This window comes from Bombus vosnesenskii, unplaced genomic scaffold, assembly GCF_011952255.1.
Source record: "Bombus vosnesenskii isolate JDL3184/JDL3185 unplaced genomic scaffold, Bvos_JDL3184-5_v1.1 scf7180000013274, whole genome shotgun sequence".
In the NCBI taxonomy this organism is placed as follows: domain Eukaryota; kingdom Metazoa; phylum Arthropoda; class Insecta; order Hymenoptera; family Apidae; genus Bombus; species Bombus vosnesenskii.
Genome location: NW_022882932.1, coordinates 682,403 through 709,770, shown reverse-complemented (window position 1 = coordinate 709,770; position 27,368 = coordinate 682,403). Strand labels below are relative to the sequence as shown.

The 27,368-nt window shown below is 40.2% G+C and overlaps 1 protein-coding gene across 8 annotated transcripts in view; it reads left to right on the top strand.

Moving 5' to 3' along the window:
* LOC117231809 overlaps window positions 1-27,368 on the top strand; it is a 300,770-nt gene that overhangs the window by 231,082 nt on the left and 42,320 nt on the right. For all 8 annotated transcript variants that reach the window (XM_033490614.1, XM_033490612.1, XM_033490616.1 and 5 more), the window contains one exon: window positions 25,635-25,732. In XM_033490614.1, the coding sequence (XP_033346505.1) occupies window positions 25,635-25,732 (98 nt within the window). The remainder of the gene's footprint in view (window positions 1-25,634; window positions 25,733-27,368) is intronic.

Sequence of the window (27,368 nt, the reverse complement as noted above, 5' to 3'; positions counted from 1 at the left end):
TGCGTATTTACGATATAGCGAATAGTTTGTATCTGCGAAATGCTTTGCCGAAGTTCGGTACACAAACCTTAGCGCGAAGGCGGTTAGCTGTTTGCTATACTGAAATAGCCCCTCGTTAACTTCAAAGTATAATTAACATGTCCTAAAACTGGACTGGTTTCAGATATGAACATTGTTTCCGTACGATTAATAAATTAACTTTTTTCGAAAAAAATTACATTTTTCAGGAAATATATAATCTTATTCATTTGTAAAATTCAATTTTTGTTACAGAAGAGTTATAAAAGGAAATTTTGAGAGAAAACGTTTTATCTAGATTAATAATATAGTAAGTGATACAAGTAAACAGTAGAGTAGTAAGTAGAATTGGAAAGAAGGTGGAGTTAAAAATATCGAAACGAAAGTGTTCCGATTAGCGGAGTTTTATTTTGCACAGTATCATATATTGGAGAAGTGGACCGGACATTAGGTATACGACTGACTGCAGTCTTTTCTTACCCTTAGTAAATGGGGGACAACAGAAAGGTTAAAACCTTCGACTCCTAAAGTACGATTAAACTAACCCTTAGTTATTTCTTCCGTATACGTCGTTACGTACATTCTGCTCCGTCGCTATATACACGTTTCCTGATCATTAGTTACGACTTCCTTGGGATCTCCCAGAAAGAATTCAAACCTCATATTCTCTTTCTATTTTTAACAAGGATTTTAAATTACCTCTATGAGCAAAAAATAAAGAATCTGTCGGACAACCCATAATTTAATAGATCGATAAAACAAGAAGAAAGAAATTCAGATCGATGAATGCAAAGAAGCCATCATTTCCTTTTCAATCAACGCTCGCAGGGATCCCGGTCGGTTAAAATGTTCGCGGCATCATTTAGCGGCAGCACTCTTTCATAAAGGACCTTAATAAAAATCCCAATCTAAACAAGCTTAATTTACGTCCGCCACATAATTACCTGCCCCTGAGGCGAAACCCTCCTCGTTCTCGCTCGGCCTTTTTTCTCCCGTGGCGTTAGCAAACCACTTCTGGTGTACACCAGGAGAGCGGAAAAAGAGAGGTGAGTCCTGTGGGCTGGGCGAGTTCCAGAGGCGTGCCTTCTTCGTCGCCGCGTCGAGAGCTCTCTGAAAAATCTAAGAGGCTTAAAGCATTAAAAGGGTTATACAACATTCATTAACAGAGCGGGTCAACCTTTGTGGAAATTTCCCTTGGAACCGGGCTGCACCGAGCTGGACACCGCCTTCTCGACCATTTCTCTTCTCCTCGCTGCAATTTCACTCCGTAGAGGATGTTTCTCTCTTTCTCTGACGCTCGAGCGAGGTTTGGTTTCTCCTTGTCTCTAGGGGGGCGGGGGCAGCAGGATAGTCACGTGAGCAGAGTATCCAGGCAAAGGGGGCGGTAGGATAGAAAGTGGCGGAGAAAGGAGAGGAGGGTCCGTCTCTGATGAAGATGTCGCACACGCCAGGGACCCTGGCGAGATTACTCGGGTTAGAACCCGTGGACCCTGGTCAGGGCACATGCTAATTGCTTTATTTGACATCAAGAAATAATGTACTGCTGTTCTATGGCGCGGCGGCCATCGTACAGGGAACCCCGCGAGGAAACCTGAAACCCCTCGCGCCCTCTTCGACTCTCGCGCTTGTCCCTTCGTATAAATCTCCGTGGCTCGCCCACTTTCGCTCATGCCCTCGTTAAATCTCCTTAAGTTGGAAATGGCAACGTTATTAGGACGTTAGTCGAACATGTAATTTATCCCTTTCTTTTCCATTTGGAAGTGTTTGCATTCTAGTTTTCACGATATTAACCTTCTTTAGGCAAACTAAACCATACTTCGCCCTTAAATTTCTTAGATAAGAATTATTATTTTTATTGAAAATTGGATTCTAGATTAGATAGTCCTTGTTTGGAAGAATATATAATAGAAAAGCATTGAAATTACGAACAGTTTCCGAAATAATACATCTATTTAATATGTACCACTTGGGGTAAAACGTCGAATGCAAAGAATTAAACGCTAGCTAAAGCCACCTCTTATATTATTGTACAGAATATAAAAAATACAAAATCTACAAGAATTTTCCTTACAATTCTTTTAACGTTCAGCATAAATAAATCCAAGAGGGTTTTCATTGGAAATGACTCACTATGCTGAATTGGCGATCGTACATGGGACGTATGGTCACCAAGAAAAAAGGATCCATTCACCTACCGGACCTAATAACCCTTAGTTGAACCAATAACCGTTTCTCCAAGTTACATATGGAGGAATTTGTATTCGAAATCGGATGTATCCAAGGGATGATCGTAGCTTCCAACGCGGGGCACGCGTCTTTCTCGTAAATATGCTTCTTGAACCAGTCGAGTAGCATTGGCTCGCAAAAGGGGGCAGAACGCTCTACAAAGCGTTAGGGTCGCTTTCGAGGTCGCCAAGGGTGCATTTCATCTTCGAGCGCGTCAGCTCGGAGATCGATCGGTCGTACGCTCGATGTCAAATCATCCATCTTTTATCGAATCGAACCCGATGGTCAGGCTGACACTTTTTCGCGCAACTTTCGCTCTTCGGGAACACTTTTTTGCACCATCTGCGTTTCATGATCGCAATTTTAGTCAAATGATACGTGTTGTGTTCTTAATATGGTAAGAAGTTAATATTTTTTTTAGTAGTAACTAACATGTACGCTTCCGTTTAATAGTTTGGAGCATGTTAGAATATAGAGAGAGATAATGACTTCCTTATGTAAATAAAATTTATTAGAAATATGTATTTAGAAATATTTGATACCTTTTAATATAATTCTTTTATAATATAATTTAATAGTAATTAGTAATAGTAATTAGTAATAGTAAATATTAGTAATTAGTACTAGTAATTTAATAGTATTAAAATTGTAATTAATTATATTTAGAAATGAAAACTGCAGTTATAATATTCTTATTTCTCACAAAGATGTACAAAAAGTTGTTCTAGTGCCTCAAACTTTTAACATTGACAGAAAACATGGAATTCCTGGGAGGATATTGTCATATACTTATGACGGTACTCCTTTAGATGGAGTTCGAGATTGTTTCGAAAGTTCGTCCGGCTTGTAAATATTTTAAGCCGCGAAAATATAACGAGATTCGAGTGATATATCTTTTATCGGAACGAGCGGTCAGCTGTCCGTTACCACGTTCAATTTTTATGATTAAAGTTTTCGTTCAGGCGCGTGTGCACGTACCGGTTCGCTCTGCTATGTTCGTGATCGCGTTCTCGAATTTATCAATATTAATCCGAAACTTGTCAATGTTACACGTGAAACCACTTATGGAAGAGATGTTAAGTTCATCTGGGTGGCCCTGTATCTATGATACATTTCCTTGTACAGAATATACAGTTCCGTTAATTTTACTTTGGAATTTCGCCTAGCTTTCACATGATATAATTACAAATACGTTATCGTATTTGCATGGTAAACTGTAAAAAGATACCTGTCGTTTAGAACGAGATAAGTACCTATGTGAGGGAATTGGATGATCCATCTCTCGCCGAACAGGGGTCCGACATTGGACGTCAAGAGCATACTTCTATCCGAACTTCTGGCTTCGAAAGCGTCCATCATGCTTGGACAGAACGCATTCCCCTAGGCAAACATTCGTTAATATTCACCTGTGCCGCGTGATACCAATGGAGAAAGTTCAAACATCGACGGACACCCGCAGAATTTTGTTAACGATTATTGATGCACGTTCGATGGCTCTGTAATTCAAGACTGATAATATCCCATTATTTCTGGATTATATCGAGTCCTACTCAGCGCTTTTTGTTTGATATATTCTGCTTATATTTTTAGCTTATTGTTTAGTGCAATTCTAGTTATTCCATATCGCGTCCAACAATAATATTAATATCATAGAATCTACTCTATATAATATCAGTTCAGATATATGTATGTACATACGTACTTTCTCATGGATGGTTACTATAACATCGTAGATGTTTTCCCGAATTATACGTTGCTTCACTTTACTCTCATAAATAAATAAAGATATAAGATGTAAACGAATAAAGATATTAACTGTAATATCTTTGTAAATAATACGCGAGAATGACGCAAAATCCACCGAACTATAATTTTGTCTGTATCCTCCCACAATCGCGGGAGATAAACAGCCGGTACTGAAATAAATTTGGGAAAACAAAAGTAACCATCAAGCAACCGCATAGAATATACCGTCGATGCGGTTGAGACGATGACCGTGGTGACACGTTGTATGAGAGTCGAGAGAAAACTGGGAAACCATGGGAAGAGAAACAGGGATGGCAAGGGACTATTTTTGTGGTTAACAGAGAATAATTTAAGGGTGGATAATACACGGAGCCAGTGTAATTTAGCCACAGTACTGACACCGGCGGCGATAGAGTGCGTGCTGGTTTTCATACACTCTCCGCGAGAACGACGCACGGTTGACGTGTAACCGGGAATCAGGGGCTCAGGTGTTTCACCGGATAATAGGCGACATCACCTCTTCCTACGATCTCTCCCCTTCTTCTTCTGTATCGTCGTCAAAGCCTGATCGATGTAATATTCACGCTCGATACGCGTCCCAGCTTCTGTAACTTGGGACACTTGGCGCTTGTACATTTTCCCTAGAATCTCATCAACGTCCCTTTCACGTGTTCTTGAGCAACGTATACTTTAGACTCGTTCCTAGAAAAAGGGTGCCGGCAAAGTATATTGTTTTTGCTTGCTATTTTTGTTGGATGATAGCGTTATTCAAAAGAGGATTATGTTGACATATAATTGTCAGAAATTCATGAATGACTTTGTTATTGACTTGCTATTACTTGTTATACATTAATGGACGAAATTTTATCGTACATTAATTTTGGATAACAATATCACTAATATATTAAGATTATATGTGTTTCGTTGATCATTCTAGTTGTTTTATTTATTATCGATACATGAGTACTATATTCTTCTTTCACTTAGAATTTTCTTCACTCAGTTTCATACAATTATTTACCATTCTATTCATAACGTTTCTGTACTATAATATTTTACTTCATGACAATTTTTTATATTCCAATATCATTCAGTGATGGTAAAATTCGTCAATGAACGTGATTCTCTAAATTCTACGATTCTACAAACAAAGTGATTCTGTGTTGGTTTACATTGAACATTTCATCAAGAACTTCCAATTCTATGAAAGACTACACTGAAATAGCAGAATAGAATCTCGCAATAATATAATAAAAGACCAGGATGATATCAGTGTCGGTTTAAAACACGGTTAGCCGAGTGTCGTTTACACTAGCGGATTTTCGTGATACACACATTCGTCGGTGACGGTAAACACTCTCTTTTGTCGGGTTTCGCGTGGAGTTAAGCCGAGGTCTCCCATTAGCGTCGCTCGGAATTACAAAAATAACACTTGTCCCCGAAGCGGAGCCCCACGGGGTAACCCGACGTAGTTAAGTAAAATTAAGCTAAAATTTCCGTCGAGTCTCGCGCGACGTGTATATTCAACCCCTTTTTCGGCAGCTCTCATGGCCGGTGGCCAGCCTGACCAACCCCTGCATCTCTGTTCTACGCCTCTTTCCATATCTCGGACACTTGCTCGCCTCACTTTCCGCGTTCATGTTACACTCACTCTGGTCCCTTTCCCGTCGCGTCGGCATTAAATATTTACCTTTCAATGAATATGCAAATATAATTATTTACGCGCAATTTAGACGTTTTTACGCGGCCTCGCGTAGCCAGTCGACAATTTCCCTGCTCGTCGACGATTTTCAACGGGAAGAAACGACCGTAAAAGAGGCCGCTCGACGTCCCGAGCCCGTGTGCAAATTCATCCTCTACCTCCCGTTCCATCTCCAACGATGGTGATTGCACGCTTTCATTAAACGTATTGCTGCTCGAAGTATACCGGTAATTGCGTTATCGGGCTTTTAATGAAGTATTGGTATCGAAGCAAATCGCCCGTTTTACGTGTACACTACTTCGTGTCTTCTGTATCGTCGTTAGTTAATTAATGGTGAGAAGATAAAAAATATTGGATAGAGAATGTCAAAGAGAGGAAAAATTTGGATAGGAAAAGCATTTGAATACTACATATTTGTTTAAATATCAATGCGTTTGAAGAAATATCTACGCTTGGTTTCTTTACACGTAGAAGTCTATTATTACCTAAAAATTTTGGTAAATAAAATATTATATGTTAATATAATACATTGTATCGTTGTATTTAGAGAAGCACCTACAAAGCTTCTCATACCAAGAAGCATTAATTTCGCATTATGCCGGTATTTCGTTACGCGATCAACAAGATCACCTCACCAAAGGCAACCTGTTATTAAACCCACGGGTCTGTCTTTATCTGGCCATCGTTCTTCGCGGGATTAACCTGTAACGTTAATTATCTACCCGGGGTTCGCAGGGAACGTGGCTGAAGCGGCATCAAAGAACCGAGTGTTTAGCTGCAATATCTTTCCAGCGGGTTGCACATCCGTGACCAGAAAAGGAGGCCAGCGAATTCAAAAGAGGGCGAATGGAATGGGTCGAGGTGGCGATTTGTGGTTGCCGAAGAAACCGGAGAATCCATCTCCGGCCCTTTAACAACCAACCGCCATCTTTGATCTTTTCCTTCCCTTCGTAGGTTCCTTTAAAATCACTTGAACTCCTCTATTACACAAAATTATCACTGTTTAATTATCTTTCTATTCGTAAATATACATACAGTGCCTCACGAAAGTGTTTGATCGTTTAACATAAAAGACTTTCGTATATTGTATGCAATCTTGTATATTGTATATTCTATATAATCTATATATCTTTCATATATAACTTATGTATATTGTATGTGTTATATACAATATTTTTCAGTTTTATTGGCACTCTGACAAGACACGACTGTCATGATTATATTACTAACATTTGTTTTTATTAAGTTTTCTTCGAAAATGAAGTCGAGTGATTCTCATATTGCTGAGGAATAATTCTGATTTAAAGCTTTCTAAGTAGCAATAAGTTTACCACGCAAAATATACCGGCGCCTTAATCGAACGGTAGTAAGAAACTGAAAGAAAAATACCGTTATTGGAAGGAATCACCGAGAAGACTATCAGAAACGGGAGATATTGCGCGTGGCGTTCGGTTCGCGGGGTTGCCTCAGACGAAACGACCAGAAGAGAGAACCATAAGCAGCCATCTTCGGAGCCCTGTCGTGCTTTAGCCCGATGTCGTAGCCAATATCGCGAGGAAAGGATACAAACGACTTGAAATAGACCTTGAAAATAGATTCGAGACCGATCGCGCAGTCAGGGGAATAAGCCATCGATATAAATTGCTCCATCCACTGACGCCGTCGACGTCGTTGTGTCGTCGTCGACGCTATATCGTTAAACTAAAAAAAAAAAAAAAAAGGAAAGCCGCTTGTGAAAAGTTTGCCTCTCACGAATAACGCATGCATCGCCAGATATGGGAATACTGTGAGCGAAGATACGTATTCTTGGCTCTAAAGAACGTAGTTGAGCGGTTTGCGAATTTTTCCCATTGACACATTCCTACCGCGAGGCTATCCAGAGAAATGAAATTTTTAGAAGCACGTGTGCGTCAGTTCTGACGAATTTCGGGAGGTTATTTATTCTTCGAGCGTTTTTTCGCCACAGTTAATAGCGAGATTAGCGTGAAGTTTCGCTACCTTGAAAAATGTATTCATGGTTGAATATTTACCTTTACTACGTTTTAGAAGAGTGCAAGAGATGTATATTTAATGGACGAAATGACGGAATATTATTATAGGCAACACGATTTTTAGCGATATCTATGGGATAATATCGCAACTTAAATATGAAATATAAATAAAAAATCATAAAAGTTTGAAAGAAATTATTCGTTGACATATAGCATATATTATCTAGCGGATAGGTCAGCAATAAATATATTAATGTACTTAGAAAGGCAATATTATTTATTTCTCGAACCAAATGGAATTATTTCGCCGATTCAACGCAAGCGCATAAAATGCACGAGATACTTCGGCAGACAAATATTAATGCCTCAATTCGAATGATCTTCCACGGCGTCGTTAACATGTTCTCGAACGGCTGTCATCCTATGGTAAACAATTTCGAGCGAGAAGAACGAGAGAGCAACGAAGGGAAAATGTATTCGCGAGTTTCCAATTTGCGGTTGCGGCTGTTAGAACAGAGCATGGAAGGAGGAAGGGAAGAGGTGGTCGGTCGGCACCGGGGGTGGTCGAGGGTGGAGAGCACAGGAGGTGGCGACGGGTGGTTCGAGGCTCTATTATGGTAATTATATGATAAATACAACAAGGCCTTAGGCGGTGTCTCCTCTCTCTTGGATCCTCGATTTTACCCTCGCCTCTTAGGAGGTTCTCTTTGCAGCCGCGAATCCTCTTCTTCCATCGGTGGCAGGAATCTCACTCTGCTCACAGTACCACCTCGTTCTTCCTTTTCTCTGATGCTTGTCGTTCCTCTCTCCACCTCTTGCGTGCTAGCTGCTTCTCTTTCAGCTCCTCCTTCCTCTCTCCTTTCCTTCCTTTCAGTCGCCTCGGCGTTTCTGCGCGAGCACCGGCGGTTTCGTTTAAAATACGCCTCCTCTCTTGACGGAATGCAATTAATCTTACTCCCTCTCGATCTTGCTTTCTCATAGAAGAGCCCACCGTGAAAGGGATGAGTAACGCGGCTGGAAGAAGTGTTACTGACTTAATGAAGTACGACTTCTGATGCGTGTTGTTACTGGTCTGTGTGTGCAAGACAGAGAGAAAGGGAGGAAGCGAGAAGATATAAATACAGAGGGCTGGAAAGAGAAAGGTGCAAAGAGAACGATTCCGCCGGAAATCCTGACTAAACACCCGCTTTCATTATCACGCTACGTTTACCCAGCACGTCTTTATGGCTAAAGAGGAAGCGAATTAGATAAGTAGGTTACGCTGTTTGCCTTAAAGACTGCGAATTCTTTTATCTCGTGATCTTTTTCCGTTCGTTGGTCGTTAAACGTGGGTGATAATTATTTACGGACCTTTGACCTAAGTGATGAATTGTATTTAATTATAGATTAGTCTTAATACTAACAAAATGATCTTGCGTAGAGGAGAATGAGTTATAAAAGTACAACCTTTTTATTCTTCGTTCAGTGTTAACGCAACTAATTTTTATTTGTTTATCCAAACTATTTTCAATTAGCCATGCTATCGAGTTCTTTAACATACTTTACAATCTATCTTGCCAGTAATTTACTACTCTAAATTACCTATGGAACTTCCTTTTAACCACACAAAACTTCTCAATTCTGACGAAACTAATCCTTCTCCACCTCATCGCTCTGATCTGAATCGTCCAAGGGGCTGGTTCATCCACGAAACCGCGGCACCACACGCTCCCCAAAGGACTCGAGAGTGAACGAAGCTCACGGTAGCGTTAAACGCGATTCGTGTACGCGCATGTAAACTAATATTCGTCGGTAGCGACTCGCGCGCTGTTGAAAGAGGGAGAGGGACGTATTCGCAGGGTAGATACACGCGGCGGAATCATTATAAATAGTCATAATTACAACAGTCGCGCGTGCTTAATTCAATTAGGCTGATTAACGTTGTACATTGCAACTTCTCCCCGGTTTCGCCCTTCTGCCGGTTGAGCCCAAGCTTCAACCAGCCAGCAACGACTGGAGAGTTCGGGTTCTGGCTGGTCCTGGGGGTGTGCGCGCGGCCGAGCAGAGCGCGTAAAATATACCCCGTATCCTGGCCAGGATCCCAGGACCACGCCGCGCCACGGTATTATGCTTATGCATAGACAAGTTATAGCCCGGTTAATATGATTATCTCTTCGACGAGAGGCGGAGCGAGCCGCGAACGGACGAAGGATGGGATGCGGAGAAACGAGATGCAGAGCACGATGCGTTGCCCGGGATCTGCTTCGCCGCGTCGAGCCAACGAGTTAGAATTGTATGCATATATCATGCATGCATTATGAGTTAGAAAATTTCGGTTTCGCTCGTACCGACTGAGCCAGATGTGGACACTGTCTGATTTTTTTTTTTTTTTTTTTTGTACGATGTTGGTCGATGACATTTGAAGCGGATCAAATATGATTTGGACAGGGCGACTTTAAATAGGACGTTGCTGGTTTTTGAACTTTGTCTTTAAGAAAGATACACAGAAAAAGAGAGAAACAATAGAAAAGCAACTAAAGTCATAGATCGATCCACACCACATAATTGTTGCAAGCTTCACGGAGTCGATGTAGAAACGAAAGCTCTTCGAATCCTAAAAGCACGTCAGCTGGCATCGATTCTTTCGGTCGTAAAGGTTGATCTGCAAGTCAGAACAGAATGAGCAATAAAAAGTTGGCGGTATTATTAATAGTCGTGAAACCGAAGGCTAAATAGAGAAAAAGAAGGTAAAGGAAGTGAAGTAGAGAAAAAGAAAGTAAAGAGAAGCTGGGCGGGAGTCGTTGGATTTGTCGCAGCACGGATCGAATCCGAATAAATTAGCCCCGTCGCGGGAACACGAACGAGATATAAAATTTTGAATATGAATGGACGGTTTTGCATTCGTAATGAGCTCTTATTCCGGAAACAAAGCGCAGCTGACGAGAACATATGTAGATGAAAGCGGGTGCGAGGAACAAGCGTCCCATAATGCGACCTAACGTTCGAAGATTCGTTCGAGATGGTTTAGTTCGTTCCTTCCGTTTTTCTAATTAGGATTTTATGTCTTTAATTATGTGTAATTACAAGATTCATAAGCGATACTTTAGTCCTGATAAATCATGTTGAATTTAAGATAGATTTGTAATTATTTCGATTGAATCTTAAATATCGACATATAGATGTCTCCATAAATTTATAATTTTATAAGATATAAAGAATGGTTTTATTATTATAGTCGTATATAAAGACATAGTTCACACGATAAAGGATTATTCCTGAGTAGAAGTGGAGTATAGTTTGCTATAGAATAGAGCAGCCGGGAGGATGATATTGAAGGAGAAGATTGGTAAGACGGAAAAGTGAGGGTGAAGACAGAGAACAGATCACTCATTTCGCCTATCCCTACCGCTAAACTCATCAACCACCGGTAATTCCATCAATGCTTCAAGCATTAAGGCAAAGTCTAAGTCATGTATCCCACTCTATAATCTAACAAAGTAGTATTTACCGAAAATGCAATTTTACAGAATCGATGTAAACGTTTGAGAATTATGTATTCGATGTAATAAATTCCTGAGGAAAATAATTCTTTATAAATATCAAAATTGTAATTTCAAAACTTAAAATTAGAGTACTATGGATAAGTAACTACATAAATATGGTAAACTTAATAACATTTATGTAAATTATAACAAAATGGATTATCTATACTTGTCACTGAGAGTGCAACAATAGAAGTGAAGATCAGCGAGTACACCGACTCGTCTTTGTATAAACAGGCCAGGCGACATTTAATACCAGCCCGTTGAATATTCCGTCGAATGGACCACGATATTGAATTGGCTGCTGCTTAATTGTAACCTCGCTCGTCACGAGGGTCCCATTCACTTGTAAGCGGAATTTGCATAATTTTTACATTGGCCACCGTGTAATCGATTTGAATACCGCTGGTGATATCCGCTTCCTTCTTTAATCGATTCGAATCCGCATGGTTTCTGTCCTTCTTTGCATCGATTGTTTTAGTTAGAATTGCTAAGTAATCATTTTGACGACTGAAAATCGATAACAATAATGAACCGCGACACGTGAAACGACCGAAAAGCTTGAATTTTCATTATCACAATGAATTCTATTAACCTCAATCTACGCGTCTTTTTTAATGAATATAATCAAACATCTGAGAATGATACTATCGAAATTATTAAAAATTTTTTATTATTTCAAGGGTAGTACCTTATTAGCAAAAATTTTCCCTTTTAGATTCCCTTTTCGGAAAGTATTTTATTTGTAACAGACATTTAAAAAATAAATATTTCATACGACCCCTAAAAATTTACGTCGGAACTATATTACGGCAAAGAGACGCTTATCAATTTTTTCAAGCTTATGACATGCACTTTTGTCGCATGCGATGCGTTTGATGTGTAACATGTCGTTACAACTGTGTAGTTTCGATTAACGTTTAAGATCAGAGCTATGGCCATTAATTTTTTATCAAATGTATCCAAAGTACACGAATTTCCCTTTTCCCTTCCCACCAAATTTGTTCCTTTTTTCCATTAAAAGGCCCCGTAAATTATCCACTTTTTCTTCTGTATTGGTCGGTTCAAAGAGAAGCTCGGTAACGTGACGGTCGCATTTTCCAGCGTTGACCAGCGGAACGGTGGTCGAGAAGGCTTAAAAAATTACACACCGCGCGATTAAACGAGTTTTCGAAGTTCTTTCGAGCACGAATGTCGAGAACGGGCGAGGACAGACAGGATAAAGTTGGAGAGCGGTGGTACTGTTGGATCACCTGGATGAGGGGTAGAGGGGTTCGGTAAAAAATATAGAGAGGGCTGAAGAGATAGCGGAGCAGAGGGATATTTTTTCTGCGAAGCCACCGAACGACGTCGCCTGTCGTCTGCTAATTTAATAAAATTTTTCCTTCCTCTTGTACCAAAAAGGGAAAAAGAACAGAAGGAAAACATAGAGGAAGGGGAACGCGAAAGGGGGGGTAACGAGCGACGCAACCGCAAAGGAGGTACCGAGAAAGGAACAGGGAAAGAAGTACGGTAAAAAAGTTGTACACCAATTAACGGATTGAAGTTACCATCAGATGCAGGCTGACTTCGAGAGGCCAGTCAGTTGAGTCCTTGAAGGGTTGGACTATCATTAACGAGCCGCCACTTATACGGCGATCTCTTCCACCGTTAGAAGGACGAAGTTGAAAAAGCTCGGCCAGTCGACCGGTGCGGAGGCTACTCCTGCCACTTTCATCGTCAATTGCCTTTCGATGCAGTCGACCGCATCCGTCGCTGACAGCCCACTCTCAACTTTTTCTGCTTTTATATTGCTTTGACCATTTTGACGAATTGCAATCACCCTAAGGGCCGGTGCGGACGAGCGGTTTGCGGCAGCGTTACCACTACTCCGCGGTAAACTGCCACTATATTTGCCCGTACACCTTTTCTTACAGTTCACATGAAGGCTTTGCGTCAATTTGCCGTCTAAGAATTACGTCCCGTGTGAACCGTTTAATATAAATCTCTGCTATCCTAAAACGCAACGGCAATTTCCGGAGGCGGCCACGTTACCACAAACCGCATGTCTGCACCGGGCCTTAGATTCGATCGTAGTTAGACGGTGATCGTTTAAATGAATTGAACGTCGCAAGTTTCATGTGAAATTTTGTTCCTTGATTTTCTTTTTTATTGGATGAAGATGTTAAATCTTGTACATTCAGAAAAATTTTGATATCTATTAGATCCTTGATATTTTATTCCAATGAAGAGTTCATTACTTTGTAATTAGAAACTGCATATGCTTTGCTATTCACAATAGACGAGGAAAATGAGACGATAAAGTGAAGAACAGATTTAGTTGGATGACACGAGCCAATGCGATTTGAAGACGCGCCACGTTCTGAACGAACGTAATGTTGAATCTTACGTGACGACAAGACGGTTGAGACTGATGACGAAGGATTGTCAAGGAGAAGGTGAAACATGAATAGAGGGTTGGAAATGGCATCTCGGGGGTTATCTCGGAATCCTAATGCGTAATGGCTGAGACGATCTTGGATTACTAATAAGCATCGGTCTCGTCAAGTATTTCCACGCTTCTAACTTCACGCCTCCGTTAACGTTACTTTATCCTCATGGTAAATCAAACTTTGTTTAAAGTTTTTAATTTTCTTAGGAAACGCGATAAATCAATTTTATTTGCAAGATATTGAAAGTATTTCTTTTTTGCACAAGAACACGATTAGGGCATAAAAATTCGGAAACTATTTTAATATTACTGTACCATATTCCGATGTTTATACGATTATGGGAAATTCAGCGCCTATTTCTTTAATAATATAACAATCTAAACTTGTACGGGCATCCGCAGTCTAATTATTATTATAGGTACTCAAAGTCGAAACTGATTTCGTTGCAAACCAAAACGAGAGTTCGCTCCACCCTCTCTACAAAACCAAAAAAGATACGAGGGGATCACGGTACACTGATTTTCGGGTTGGTTTCACCGTGAAGCTGGTCACAAATATGCTCGGAGCGTTGGAAGCGGCGCGCGACGTCGCGTCATTCATCAAAGTGGAAGAGCGGCTCGGTGAATAAATACGTCGCCTGGACGTATTAAGCGTACCTGTGGATATGTCGAGATAACGACGGGTCGATTCGTTCAGCGGTCGAATCTGCCATGGGGCGCGCAGAGAACGTGCGTCAACCAGCGAACAGAGCGAGGGGGTGGGACGCAGGGTGAACAGAGGAGGTAAGAGAGAAAGCTCGTCGCCGCGAGCCATGCGATGCCGGCTGCGAAACAAATGGAACGATCGCGACGGGGGTGGAAATAAAGCGTTCCCGTGGTCGTACGGTTCTGTGGTCCTCTGGAACGAGGATCGACCAAGGGATGGGAAAGGGGACAGGGAATAAAAAAAAAGTCAACGCCGGTCTCTGAATCGAAGAGCGCCCGACTAGTAAAAACGACATCGTACTTCTCCATCCAGGTTCGAAAGCATTGAATGACCGCTTCTATTTGGATACTCTTTTATCATTTCGATAACGCTATGAATAATTTGGCTACAATAGTGAATTTAAGAGAGAGGGCTTTTATTTAAATTAGGAATTTTTGCATATTATAAGTCAAGTATGAAAACTTGACCGAATGTCGGACAAAGAAGAAGAAGAGGAAAAAATATTTGCTAGCCACGTGATGCAATCTGATGTTATTTACGCATGTGAGGTTTCGGCCAATACGTACGCCTATTTTTATAATTGTATCAATGAATGATTTGAGTGATTTCCTCTAAGCCACGTATTCACTGTATATGTGATTAGAAGTGAATATAAGGAACCAAGAATAAATCAAGAAATACCGTAAATACAAAGATTGTGAAGAGTTTTAGGTAATTAATTCGGATCTGTAAAACTAAAATATTGCTCGACATAATTTCCCATTACAACTCATTTTATACAACGAAAACTTTTAAGCTCATCAAGAATACTCTTAACCCCAATACTCATTGATCACTAGATGAAAACTGATCTAATTTCCTCATTATCGAGTTCACGAGAGTCAAAGCTTCTCCACCCTCCAATGTCGACAAAACCGAACATCCACTTCAATCACCCTCTTCATCATACAGTTAACCAGGAGATTCCGTTAATCGGTCAGACAGTTATCATAGGTGGTGTTGGCAGTAGTCGCAGGCGGTTACACCGTCCTCGTTTCTCTTTCCACGCAGCTTCACGCATCGTGGACACACAACGCGCGCGGGCACTCGTTATTCCGGGCCGTTTCTTCGGTCATCACGGATGGAAATATCATCCACGCTCACAGGTCTGCGAAGGGAGCGTGTGGGATGAGCCGTGTGTGCGTAGACAGGTGCGTACAGGACCCTCAACAGGTGGTCACTCGTAACCATGAGGGTTGCGGCACCGCTGGTGGCTACCCATCCGTCAAGAGCTTTGTGTGCCCTCGTGAACGCCACTGTCGATGGTCGGTGTGGCCGGTGTGCCCGTCGTCCTTGAAAAAAATCGGCCCTTTTTTCCTTTTCACCCTAGCCACCGTTGGAACGATCCCCATCCACCACGGTAAGCCACGCTCGATCCTCGTGGCTGTCGTCTCTCATCGAGTTTCCACGGCTGAAACAATGGCTTCGTTAATTAAGATTTCTTTCTGCAAATGAGAGCGCTTCCTGTCCCTCTCCTCGTCCCGACCTTTTTCTATTTGTCTCATCTACAGCTTCCAAAGAAGTGTAAGTTTTAAGAGAAACAATATGATTTTGCGTGACTGGGTTAACAACGCGTGTGTGCCATCAACTTGTGAGAAATAATCGAAACGATAAACGAGCAATTTGATTAGGAAAAGTTTGGAATTATCATTCGTACATTAAAAAGATTTTGAATGAGATTAAAGCTAGACGACAAATCTATTATACCCATAGTGATGTATATTAATATATAAGTCTACTATACTAGCAACTACTATATCCGCTCCATTATACTAGCTATACTATACAAGTCTACTATAAACCTATTTACGTCTCTCAGACTTTATTCTTTAAAATAATTAATATGGAAGAAAGTAAGAAAAAAGCTTTAATTTCTTAACTTATTTACTTTTCCAAATGTTAAATTTCCCTGTTTTCAAGTTTGCATGACCCCACTTAGGAATTAGACTAACTAACGTGTGAAGGGGCGATCGAACTTATAGACTCCCAATTGCGATCACAAACGGTTGGCACCCACAGAATATCGTGGCCACCCCGTGGATCGTGTCTCACCACAGAGGTTGTACATTTTGGAAGCCGCTTCCTGGGCGTTTCAGCGAAGAAAATCGCGACAGCAATGCTGTCGGATTCGGAGGTGGCTAGGAAGATGGTTGAATAAGAAGCAGGGTGAGTGGGAGTGAGGGCAGAGATCCGGATTTAAGGCGTCGTCCGTGAAAGCCCTCTGGAGGCAGTGTAGACTTGGTCGGGGGTAGTTTAAGAGAAAGAAAATGGCTGGGGATGGAAAAGCAGGCAGGCGAACGACGACGAGGACGAGGAGTAGCGAACGTGTTGGAGTGTAAGTGCTAAGATCTCGGAGTGCATTAACATGCCCCAAAGGCAAGCTGAGTACAACCCTTCTTACATCCAGATCTTGAACCAAGACCACAGTGGTTCAGGGTGACGTTAGGGTGTAGATACCTTGGAGAAGAAAGAAGAACGGATAGCGTGGAGATTCGCGTTTAATTGTATTAAAAATGCTTTATCTCTGGTGGAAGAGACGTCTCTGTGGGATTCGAGATTTTTCTCGTTGACGAGGGCTGAGTTAATGCGACCAGACTTCGCGACGATCCTTCAAGCTTCGTTTTTATTGTTGTAATCAAGATGAGGAAACTCAGTGATGAGTTTATAGAAATGCAATTTTTCGTTAATGTTATGTCGTTAGACTATGGTTGACACAGTGGACGACTATCCTTTGAAGCATTCAGAACACGCATCCATTATAACTATAACCTTATAGTCGTGTTTTTTTTTATTATTATGACAGATTAATGATGGAAGTAGTCTTAAAACCATCGAACTTTTTTACAGTGATATTAACTGAATGATTATATAATACCAGCTTGCTGATCAATTCTTCTTTCGCGTAGTTTTAAATTATCAGTTTAATCAACGCGTCTGATCGTGGAAATGTTCTATTATAGTATTATATCCAGTGCAAGTGCGTTGCGCATAATTATTTAAATGCGAATTTGAGGCTGTGCAAAATTATAGGAAGGGAGACGAAGATCCTTCGACGACAACGTGCCTGTACCAGCACGTTCTTACGATGGTATACGTCTTACATTATTTAGAAGGAACCGAGGACGAAGATGCCGGGTACTGGCGCATGCTAATCACTCGACCCAGATTGAATAATGAATTAGTATTCTTTTCCTTATTCGTTGCTTCTTCGTTGCCACCCTCCGGATTCAGTGGTCTGTCTTGAACGAAGCCACCGCTACGTGACAGGTTTTTTATTATCTGCTGAAAAGAATCTTATCTTGTTCGTTCGTTGAAATTGCTAAAGCTCGTTAGTCGTATATGTCTTTTATTAGCATCAAACGGAAAATATTTTTTTGAACCAAAAACATTATTTCAAATTAGAGGTCGTTTCAATTCCTTTCAAGTTGTCTAAATCTTACTATAAATATCAAAATTCTACTAAATATTTTTAAATTTCTTATTAAAACCTGTATAGATGTAGAAAATTCTGACTAGTATCATCAGGTTTCCACGAAAATATAATATCTTTCGTGGACACGCGATAACTATTAAAACGAACGTATTAGGTAGAAGAGAGGAACATTAGCATAATGCTTCTGAGTCTATACCATACGCAAAGGTTGTGCACGTGTCTCCGCGTACACAAACGTGCACACCGTGGTAGCCCACACGGTACATCTCCTCGGTACTTTGTGTGCAAATTACGCCCAGAACGAGGACGAAGAAGAGAGTCTGGCTTGAAGGATGAAACAGGTCCCCGACGTAACCTCCTTGTACGAGAGTCGAATGAAAATTTAAAGCGAAAGAGTTCTCGTCGCAACTGCGGTTTCCTACCAACCGAGGACCTGATTAAGTCCTTTTTCGATGTTAATATTGATAAGAAGTTGGCAAAAGCTAGCGAAAACTCTTAAGGATACTCAGAACAAGGAATTTCAAATGAATTGTCTTTGAAATTAATATAGCGAATAATATAAGAAGTAAAGATCAAAGAGATACTCTGGATTACTTATTTCGATATTCAATAGAATATTTCAATAGTTACACGTTTACAGAAATAATGCTTTATTCAATATTATAGAATAAACTTCAACTTTTCATGAGCAAAAATTTGATTTCCAAAATTTAGATTTCTAGAAATTTGAGCCAAAACATCTTTGTTATTCCTCTCTTAAGAATAGAAACAATTTTCATTTGAAAATCATCACATAAGAGAAATGTCCAGTATACATGTAACAAAGAATATTAGAGTTGCAAGTTTCTCTTTGTACCATGAAAAAAACTTTGTTGCATCCGAGTTCGAAGCAGCCAAAGTTTTCAAAAATCCCTCGAAGAATTACAAGTCCTTTTTCATTAATAGACACATATTATGCTTCCTTTCTCGCAAGGCTCGTCGAAAGTCAGCTTTATCTCGAAGTTACCATTTGTTTCTTATTCAACTCAGTGATCGTTCGGCGTTAGTTAATCCCTGGCGGCGTTTAAAATATGAAAGGCGTTGTAAGGTGTGTAAGAAGGGTTGAAAGAAAGTGTAAACGAAGGTTTAGCGAGTGGTCTAGAAGGATTTCAAGGGAAGTCGAATAGGAGATTACTGCGCAACCTTCTGCGAGACCTTGAATTAGGTTGGAACTGTTTCGTTCTACTTGTCCTTGTCTTCCAGTTAACATTCATTCCGGGAGTAACAGAGAAAGGATTGTTATTATTGTTCTTAAGGGATTAGGATCTCTAGTTTTGGGACAAGCTGTAGTCTCCATCTTATTATAACAAAGACTTATTCTCGCCAGGATGCCGCACTTGTATTTATCGTTTCTTGTCGTTGCGTTTATCTATATTCTCACGTGTATGCGATTTTTGCTATTTCAGGATGTTTATGACCTGAGTTTAGCCGAATTCCTGGATTGATTACTAATCAGAGGTCGAATAAAGTCATGGATATAGTGGTCCATTATAAAGACATTCTGGTAGATTATAAATAAAGGCAGCTTGATTCTTTGAGATGATTCTGTTTGAATTATTGTTAGAAAAAGCAATACAAGAATCGAAGAAAGTGTAAATTTTATATTACTATTCTATTTTATATTTGCCTATATTCTAAAGTTTACAATTTAATGTTAGAGTAATGAGACCACTAGTTCCTAAAATTTTTCATCTTTATAATACAGAAAGAATGATAGAAATTTTATTCGTGTGTTTGAAATATCTTAAAATTCTAATTTGCCACGTAATTCAATAGTTAATATCATTAACATTTAAATACTCGCGTGTATGAAAAATATAAGAATGAAAAATTTGAAATGTTCACTAATATGTTTTTACACTACACTAATACATTTTTGAAAAATCTTATCAAAGTAGAACTTTCTTCATTGCCCTCAAGGAGCGTAATATACACGGGAGTACTATGTGCTTCGTTTCTCACCACCCACTTACGTTAATGAGGGATCTGAGCCGAAATGCGGTTAGAAACGCTCTGTCCCTTTCAGCCTCAACCCGCGGTGCCGTTTCGCTGGAAAACAAGACATTTATAAACACCCACCGCGAGATTAGATTTGTTAAGATAATGGGCTGCTCGGTTTAGCGGGGTTCTTCCACTGCGCTCGCAACTATCGTCCTGAAGAGGCTGCAACCGCCGTCTCCTTAATCCTAAATATGACCTCGGTAGGCAGTTAGGTTGCTGGTGTCGTGATCCTTCTTTATGAATTCGTCGGGGTAAGACGCGGGGTAAGATTTGTAAATCTTCGTTTCGGCTGTACCACGTGTTCTGGTTTGTGAAATGTTCATGAAAACACCGAGCTTATATATATCGTCGAAGTTTAAAAGATTGGGCATTCATGTTGTGTATTAGAAAATATAGAAAGCTCAAAGTTTATATTTTAAATACGGTTGTCAGCAATAGACAATGAAACGAAATTTTCGTGAAACACTGAACGATAATAAGATTTTAATAGTGTTACATTTTGTTATATATTAGTTTATGTATGCCAAATGATGATCGAGTTTCCTGAAACAACAATTTTATATTTCTAAACCTTCATTAAACTTCAAGTTTACGTACAATTTGAGTACCAGTTCGCTTGAAACACAATTAGCGCGTGCTGTAAAGGATAGAGGCTGAAAGATGTTGAAGTAAATAGCGATATTACGAGGCCCCTTCTTCACAGCGGAAACGACGATCCACGGACGATCAGGATTTATCTTTACGACGACGTTGCCAGCCATATTCAGTGACGCGTTATTTCGGCATCGGTGAAAAAAACATAATAAAATTTAACGGTCCGTCAGGCCGTGGCATCTACGGTCCCTAGAAGGCCAATAAATATCGGGAACAGAGCGGCTACAAATCTCAAGATAAACACGAGCTCGTATTTTTCTACCCCCCTTCTCGATTTTCTCGTTCTCGCTCTTCTTTGCCGCGTGGTTGGAGGCGAGAAGGACGACAAGGGCTCGCCTTTTTTACATTCCTCTTATGAATTATTAGGTGGCCGGACCTAAGGGGTGGACACCGCGGTATTTAATTTTCGCTCCCCATTAAAACAGCACGAATTTTTCCCTAATCGTATCCCTGACGATGAAAGTGCGGTTTGCAATTTGTCACTGACCCTTTGGTTTGTTATCAATATATTATTGCTTGCTTAGCTTGATTCGAACTCATTGCCACTAAGGTAATTACGATATAGGATATTATTATAAATAAATGAAAATTAATTTAGAAATTCTATATCGTAAAATCATTCAATAATAATTAATTATTGAGAAGAAACACCAGTAGGAGAAAATGTATAATATTATATGAAGATACATATGTAGAGATATAAAAAGTATTATGTAAGACTTTCAGTCGATCATTTACCACCGATATGCCTCCAAATATAATCTATCGTAACTAACTATGGTCGGGAATTTTCTGAACGACGGCACAGGTAGATTGGTGTAGGTGATGCCAATTAAAGGAGACGGCGGCGGTGAGCATTGAACTAGAACTAGGGGCTGGCGGATACCGATGATATATGTGGTGGAAAATACTGGAGGCAATCTGTCACGCCATCGACATCTCGTAGGCGCCATCTCCTCCGTTTTCCTTCGCCTCCTTTTCTCCCATACTTTCTCATACTAACGAGTACATCGTACAGAAATCTAAAATCTTAAAAAGACATTGTACATCAGAAGATGGAAGATGATTTTCAGAAAGAAGAAGAACACTACTTCAAGTAAAATTTCCACTCCCACACACACTTTTCATTCAAGGAAGGAAATCGAAATAAAATACAGAGCAAAACGAAACGGAAGAATACAATGATCCACGTCGAAATCGGTAGACGACGATGGAGCAGAGTCCAGTAGTAAACAAAATCCAGTCTCTTTGGCCGCACAAAAGGTACGAGGCTGTTTAAGCCCCGTCGTTCTTTGGTATCCGGAAGTCAAGCCGGTTCCTCTTTTCCTTCTTCCCTCTGTCACACGCGCCCTTTCCGGCTATACGGCTGATTAAACGCGCAACTACGTAACGTAACGCAAATATACCGGCCTGCCAGGCCACCTCCGCCCACCCATCCTTCCATCGTTTCTCCTCTCGTCGACCGTCCCTTGAACCGGCTGCTGAAGAGAGGATGGACTCGTTTCGCTCTCGATTCCACCTTTCGGCTCTCTTTGAATTCCAACCCCGGTCACTTGACGGAAATATTTATCGAGGGTCTTTGCCGAGGCCCCTCGTTGCCCTACTCCTTCTGGCTAGACAGCACGACGACAGGGAGAAGCAGCCTGCTCGTAGCTCGTCCTACTACCTTTCAGTACGACGCGCCTCTATCGGTACATGTCCTTCCTTTTTCTCCCTTTCCCTATCCCGTTGCATCATCTCACTCCCACTTTCCAGTTCTTTGATCCATTTCATGGAGTTTGTTCGGCTCGGATTATTTGCTCTCTTAATTACATTTCGATCCTATCTGTCTCCCTTTTTCTCTCTACCTCCGTGTTTGACTCCTCGTTCAATAAGGAATTTCACCAACCGAATGGATGATCGACAGTTTCGAACGTCGTTATGTAGATTCCACAGTAACGCAATTGCTCGCGGTGGAATATGTCAAATGGAGTTCAAAATTCTCAGAATGGAACTTGCTATATGGAAGTGGTGAAGCTATTCTTTCTAATTGAGCGTATAATGGGTTAAAAATATAAAGCGCGGAAGGAGAGAAAGAATTTCTGTTAATCATTATTTTTAATCTAATTAAACTTTAGACAATTGAACATGAAAAGAAAGAAAGTAGAAATTCTCTTGTATTCCATTATTCTTGGTATAATTAAACTTAACGCGATTGAGTATTTTAATATATTGAATCGCGCAAAGTAACGAACAGTTTTTTAACAAGACCGGAGTTCTCAGCGTCTTTAATTAAGGGGAAAAAAATGTAATGTTCTAACGAAAACTAGTCGGTGTTATAGGGACCCCCCGTGGCTTTCCAGCCGCAGGGGTTGCTCATCCCAGCCTCGACCATAGAGGGTGGAACAAAGGAAGTTATCGTCGCGGAATTTTTATAGCAAGAAGAGAAAGAAATGTAAATCAGGTTTTGGTTCGTCTTTGCGTTAAGATGAAGAGAACGTGAGGGAAGCTCTGGAGAGACTGTCGCCGGCTTACCGTGGATCGGAAGTGTTGTCGTATAAAACTGAATTAACTGTGCTCCCTCTTCTTCTCCTACGTATGTACTCCTCTCTTATTTATTATAAATATAACCTTGTCGTTTCCATTCTCCCAATCCTACCTACGCATCGCTTTCCATTTACTACATTCGCTACGTTTTAAAATTGAAATACGTGGCATCGTATGGTTCAGACATATCCTCAGAACGCCAAGTAATTTGTGGCATAATAAAAACCAAGATCGTTTTTTGCAAATATGAAACGATGTTTTAACACGTAGCTTCTTTCTTGATGAAATGAATTTTTAAGATTCAGATAAGTTTGTTCAATCTTTCCTTGTCTGATTATATACTTACTTATTTTCCTTACGTTCTTATTAAATTTCCACGTTCTTCGATTTATTCTACTTCAATTTTCCATTATATTAAAAAAATAATCAAACTCAACTTTTTTCTACAATACTCAAACTACAATAATCAATAATCAAATCCTGATGAATAAGCCTTGCATTATTGTCTATTATGAGAATATTCGATAAGTTTCATATATTTTCTAATTCAAAATGGAAATTTCCAAACTAATACGATATATTTTTGATAAGGAATAATGAAAAATCCGTTTTCTCTATATCACAAGGATAATCTTCGATCAACATTAAACGTTGAACGTATTATTCGAACATTTTAACGTGAGTTTTCACAGGAAGCATCGCGAAAGACAGTAACCGCGCGACGATCCGCAACTTTATACATTCCTGATAATCTCGCAGACAGCACCGGGACGGTTACTCACGGTGTTTGCCGGGATTTATGAAATGGCAATAAAATTTATATGACTCGGTGGCTCGTTAGGGGCGCGGCTCGCTCGTTCAGATTGATGTCGGCGCGAGCCTGGTCCACTTGCCCGGGGCTGCGTTTGTTTCTCTCTACGATTGTCGTAGAACGGTCTACTGCCATTATTAATCCCTTGGAAATCGCGGGAGAGCTTCAGTCATCGTTCACCGGAGAAAAATATGGCCGTAATATTTCTTTGGAAAGCGTGGGGTTGGGTCGGAAGTTGCTCAATTTCGACTGAATTTGTCAGCTCGCGCCAATCGCGATTATGCCTCGCTTCTGACCGCTCGATTAAAAGGATCACTGGAATTCATAGGGAGGATGAAAAATCAGATTGCTCTCTCTGAGAAATACACTTAGATTTATCAAACCCTTTATTGGCTTGATGACTCTGCACAACGATTGTTTTCATACTAAGTAATGTTTGTAAAGAGTCGAATATCGGAAAGTAGGAAATAAAAATTGGGAATATATATTTTTAAACTACGTTATGTAAAATATATTTGAAATAATTATGTAATAATGTTTTAGTCAAAAGAATAAATGTTTCAAATTGATATAAATTTGATAACAACATACAAAGTGCACATAACTCATGTACAATTATATAATGATGAAATAAAGTTCTTAGGGAATTGATAATTTATCAGAATATATATCGAGCTCTACCCTCGAATATAAATTCTCGGTTTCCGCTTTCCTGGTTGAGAATCTAAGTAAAAGAATTATTTCCTTCGCGTTTCGTTTCGAATAGCAAATCCAAGATAAGAGAGAGAGAGAAAAAAGGGTGCCTTCGATGAGTTACTTATACAGTAAATCACGCGTATGCTCTGTCGAGCATGATACCTCGAGGACATATCTGATCTACCTGTTGCTCAATTCCCCATCGACGACAGCAAGGATCGTGCAAAGAATTCGGTAGGTGCACGGAGAAGTATTTCTTCCGTATTCTTGAATTCCATCGTGTACATAATTCCTTGTTAAGGATCCGTTTCAAAGTCAACAATCGCGTGGAGCAGATACTGTGTGTCGCTACCCAAACTCATGTTTTGTATCAATAGTGTAATATCGGAGAATTAGGATATAAATTTTTTCCCGATTACTTACAATTTATTAATATTGAATTGAATATACAGGTGTTAATTGGACAGAAAACGATGTTTGTTTAACTGAAACTAAATGCGATACTCGCATCTATCCCAAATAACTTTACAGTTATTTGGCAACTCTCGTCACAACGAACCTAACACACACTCTCTCTCTCTCTCTCTCTTTCACTAGCAACTCTAACAACTCTACAACTCGATCAATTCTCTCAACTCTACTCTCCGACGTCTCGATCAACTCTTTCAACTCTACTCTTCGATGTCTCGATCAACTCTGACTCTCGCAACACACATACTTTTCGATTCGCATACTCTGACCTCTCGGTCCCCCGCCCACCCCCCCTTTGAAACACGAAACCGACCTTCTGCTCTAACGTTGTCTATTGCTTTTCTCACATCACTGTAAGAACTAGATGACTTTAGTCACATAGGCGCTCTTAAATGTAAACGAACCACGACGTACACAGTTTTTCTAATTTCAACTAACCTCTAGTTCAAACTACTTTACGATATTACAATAGCAATCGTTATTGTATGAAAATTTCATATTAAGTCCGTGTAGAATATTTTAAAAGTAGTATAATATCAAATTTAAGTATGTGACGAGATTTTAAGTTACTATCGTTTGTTTATAAGTTGGTTCTTAACTTATCATTCATATTCTGGTTTCAGGTGGATGATCGAGTCAGATCGCCAGGTACATCACGATGTTTAACTACCACTATGTCGCTCTCAATTTCACCCTCGAGCCCTGAAGAACCTGTCACGCTGTAAGTATGATTTTATTTCAAACTTATTTGAGTATTGATAAGGAGTACGCGACACTTTATGCCCCAAAGGGCATATAATTCATCTGGAGAAATATTCCTGACTCAAGAGAACTTAGAACTTCAATCCTGCACATAATTTGTTCCCAAACTTTCTTGATAATTGATATAATAATTTCTATGACTATTTAAAGATATCTTTAGAATCAAATATATTTTATACCAACCTTTAAAGGTCGTTGAATAAATCATAGCTTACAAAATTAAAAAATATTAGTGAAATAATATTTTCAGTATTTAAATTTTGAAGTAATGTATTCTAATTGTAACTGTCGTACACGCACCACAAGAATCAATCTTTTATACACAAAAAAAGCTATTTAAAACTCTTCAGGAACATACATATTTTTATATGTTTGCAAATATATTTTTGAAACCTTTATGTATGTAATACAGAAAATTGTTCACAAATCACCCCTTAATTAAATGTCCGATGTATCTTGCCACCGTTTCTCCACACGAACATTCAAACGCACAATAATGCCATAGAACATTACAAATTCACAAGAGATGGAAAGATCGTTGGTCGCAATCCGCGGCGCCCTTTAACCGTCGAAAAAGCCACTCAGACAAATTAGTCCCCGGTCGTTTCTCTCTCCCACGAAAGAACGTTTCCACGTAATTGTAGACCACCGGTATTCGGGGCCTGTTCGTTCTTACACGGACCACAGCTCAGCTTGGTCTGGTATCGGTGCCGCGGCACGCCGAGGGCGGCGATATTTATGCTGGTTTTTTATTGCGCTTTAGCCCGAGAGCAGAATGGAAACAATATGTCACCGGTGGTAAGGGGGTGAAACCGGTGTACGAAGTTCTTGTAGGTGGCCCTGGTCTGCCGGCACCTAACGTTAATACTAACGCCTCCGCCGTGCTGTGACTGCGCCCCACGCTCGATGTTCGCTCATGATTTTAAATGAACAACCCCCGTTTCACCCTGTCGCGTGTCACTGCCGGGGAAAAGGGCAGATCGAGCATGCCGCGAGAGAGCAACTCGCTTCTAAATCGATTTTGATACGTTTTCCTATGGACAATAGCAGATTGTCGAATTCAAGCGTGTAAAATATTACAGCATGGAGATATTTTTGCATCTTTAAGAGACAAGTAATTATTTTATTAAATTGAAATTATTCACTATATAGAGTGGCTCAAAATTGAGATTTCAAATAATTTGAATGAATAAAAAAAATTTTTCATCTATTTTGGAGCGAGATTTGAGATTGGGTTAGTTTCGAGTGGCTCTGAAGGGATGTTAACGACATCGTTGTTCCATGGAAATTTAAATCTCCACGATTTCTGGCCGTTATGGCTGCAGAGGTACGATTGAGAAGGAAAAAAGGAAAGAAACGAGAAAGGCCTCGGGTCTCGAGAGTCATCGGATAAGTGCATATCGATTTCTGCCGATTGGCGAGGGTTGGACGGTGGTAAGATCGAGGCGAACGGGAAAAAAAGAAGGCGGTAAAAAGGGCAAAGGCCATAAGTAACGGACCGTCTGGTGGAAAGCGCTCGAGGGCGAACAGTGATTTAGAGAAATTAAAACTTTAATTCATGTTCGAGTTCGCGGGGGGTGTATCCTCCCTTTAGC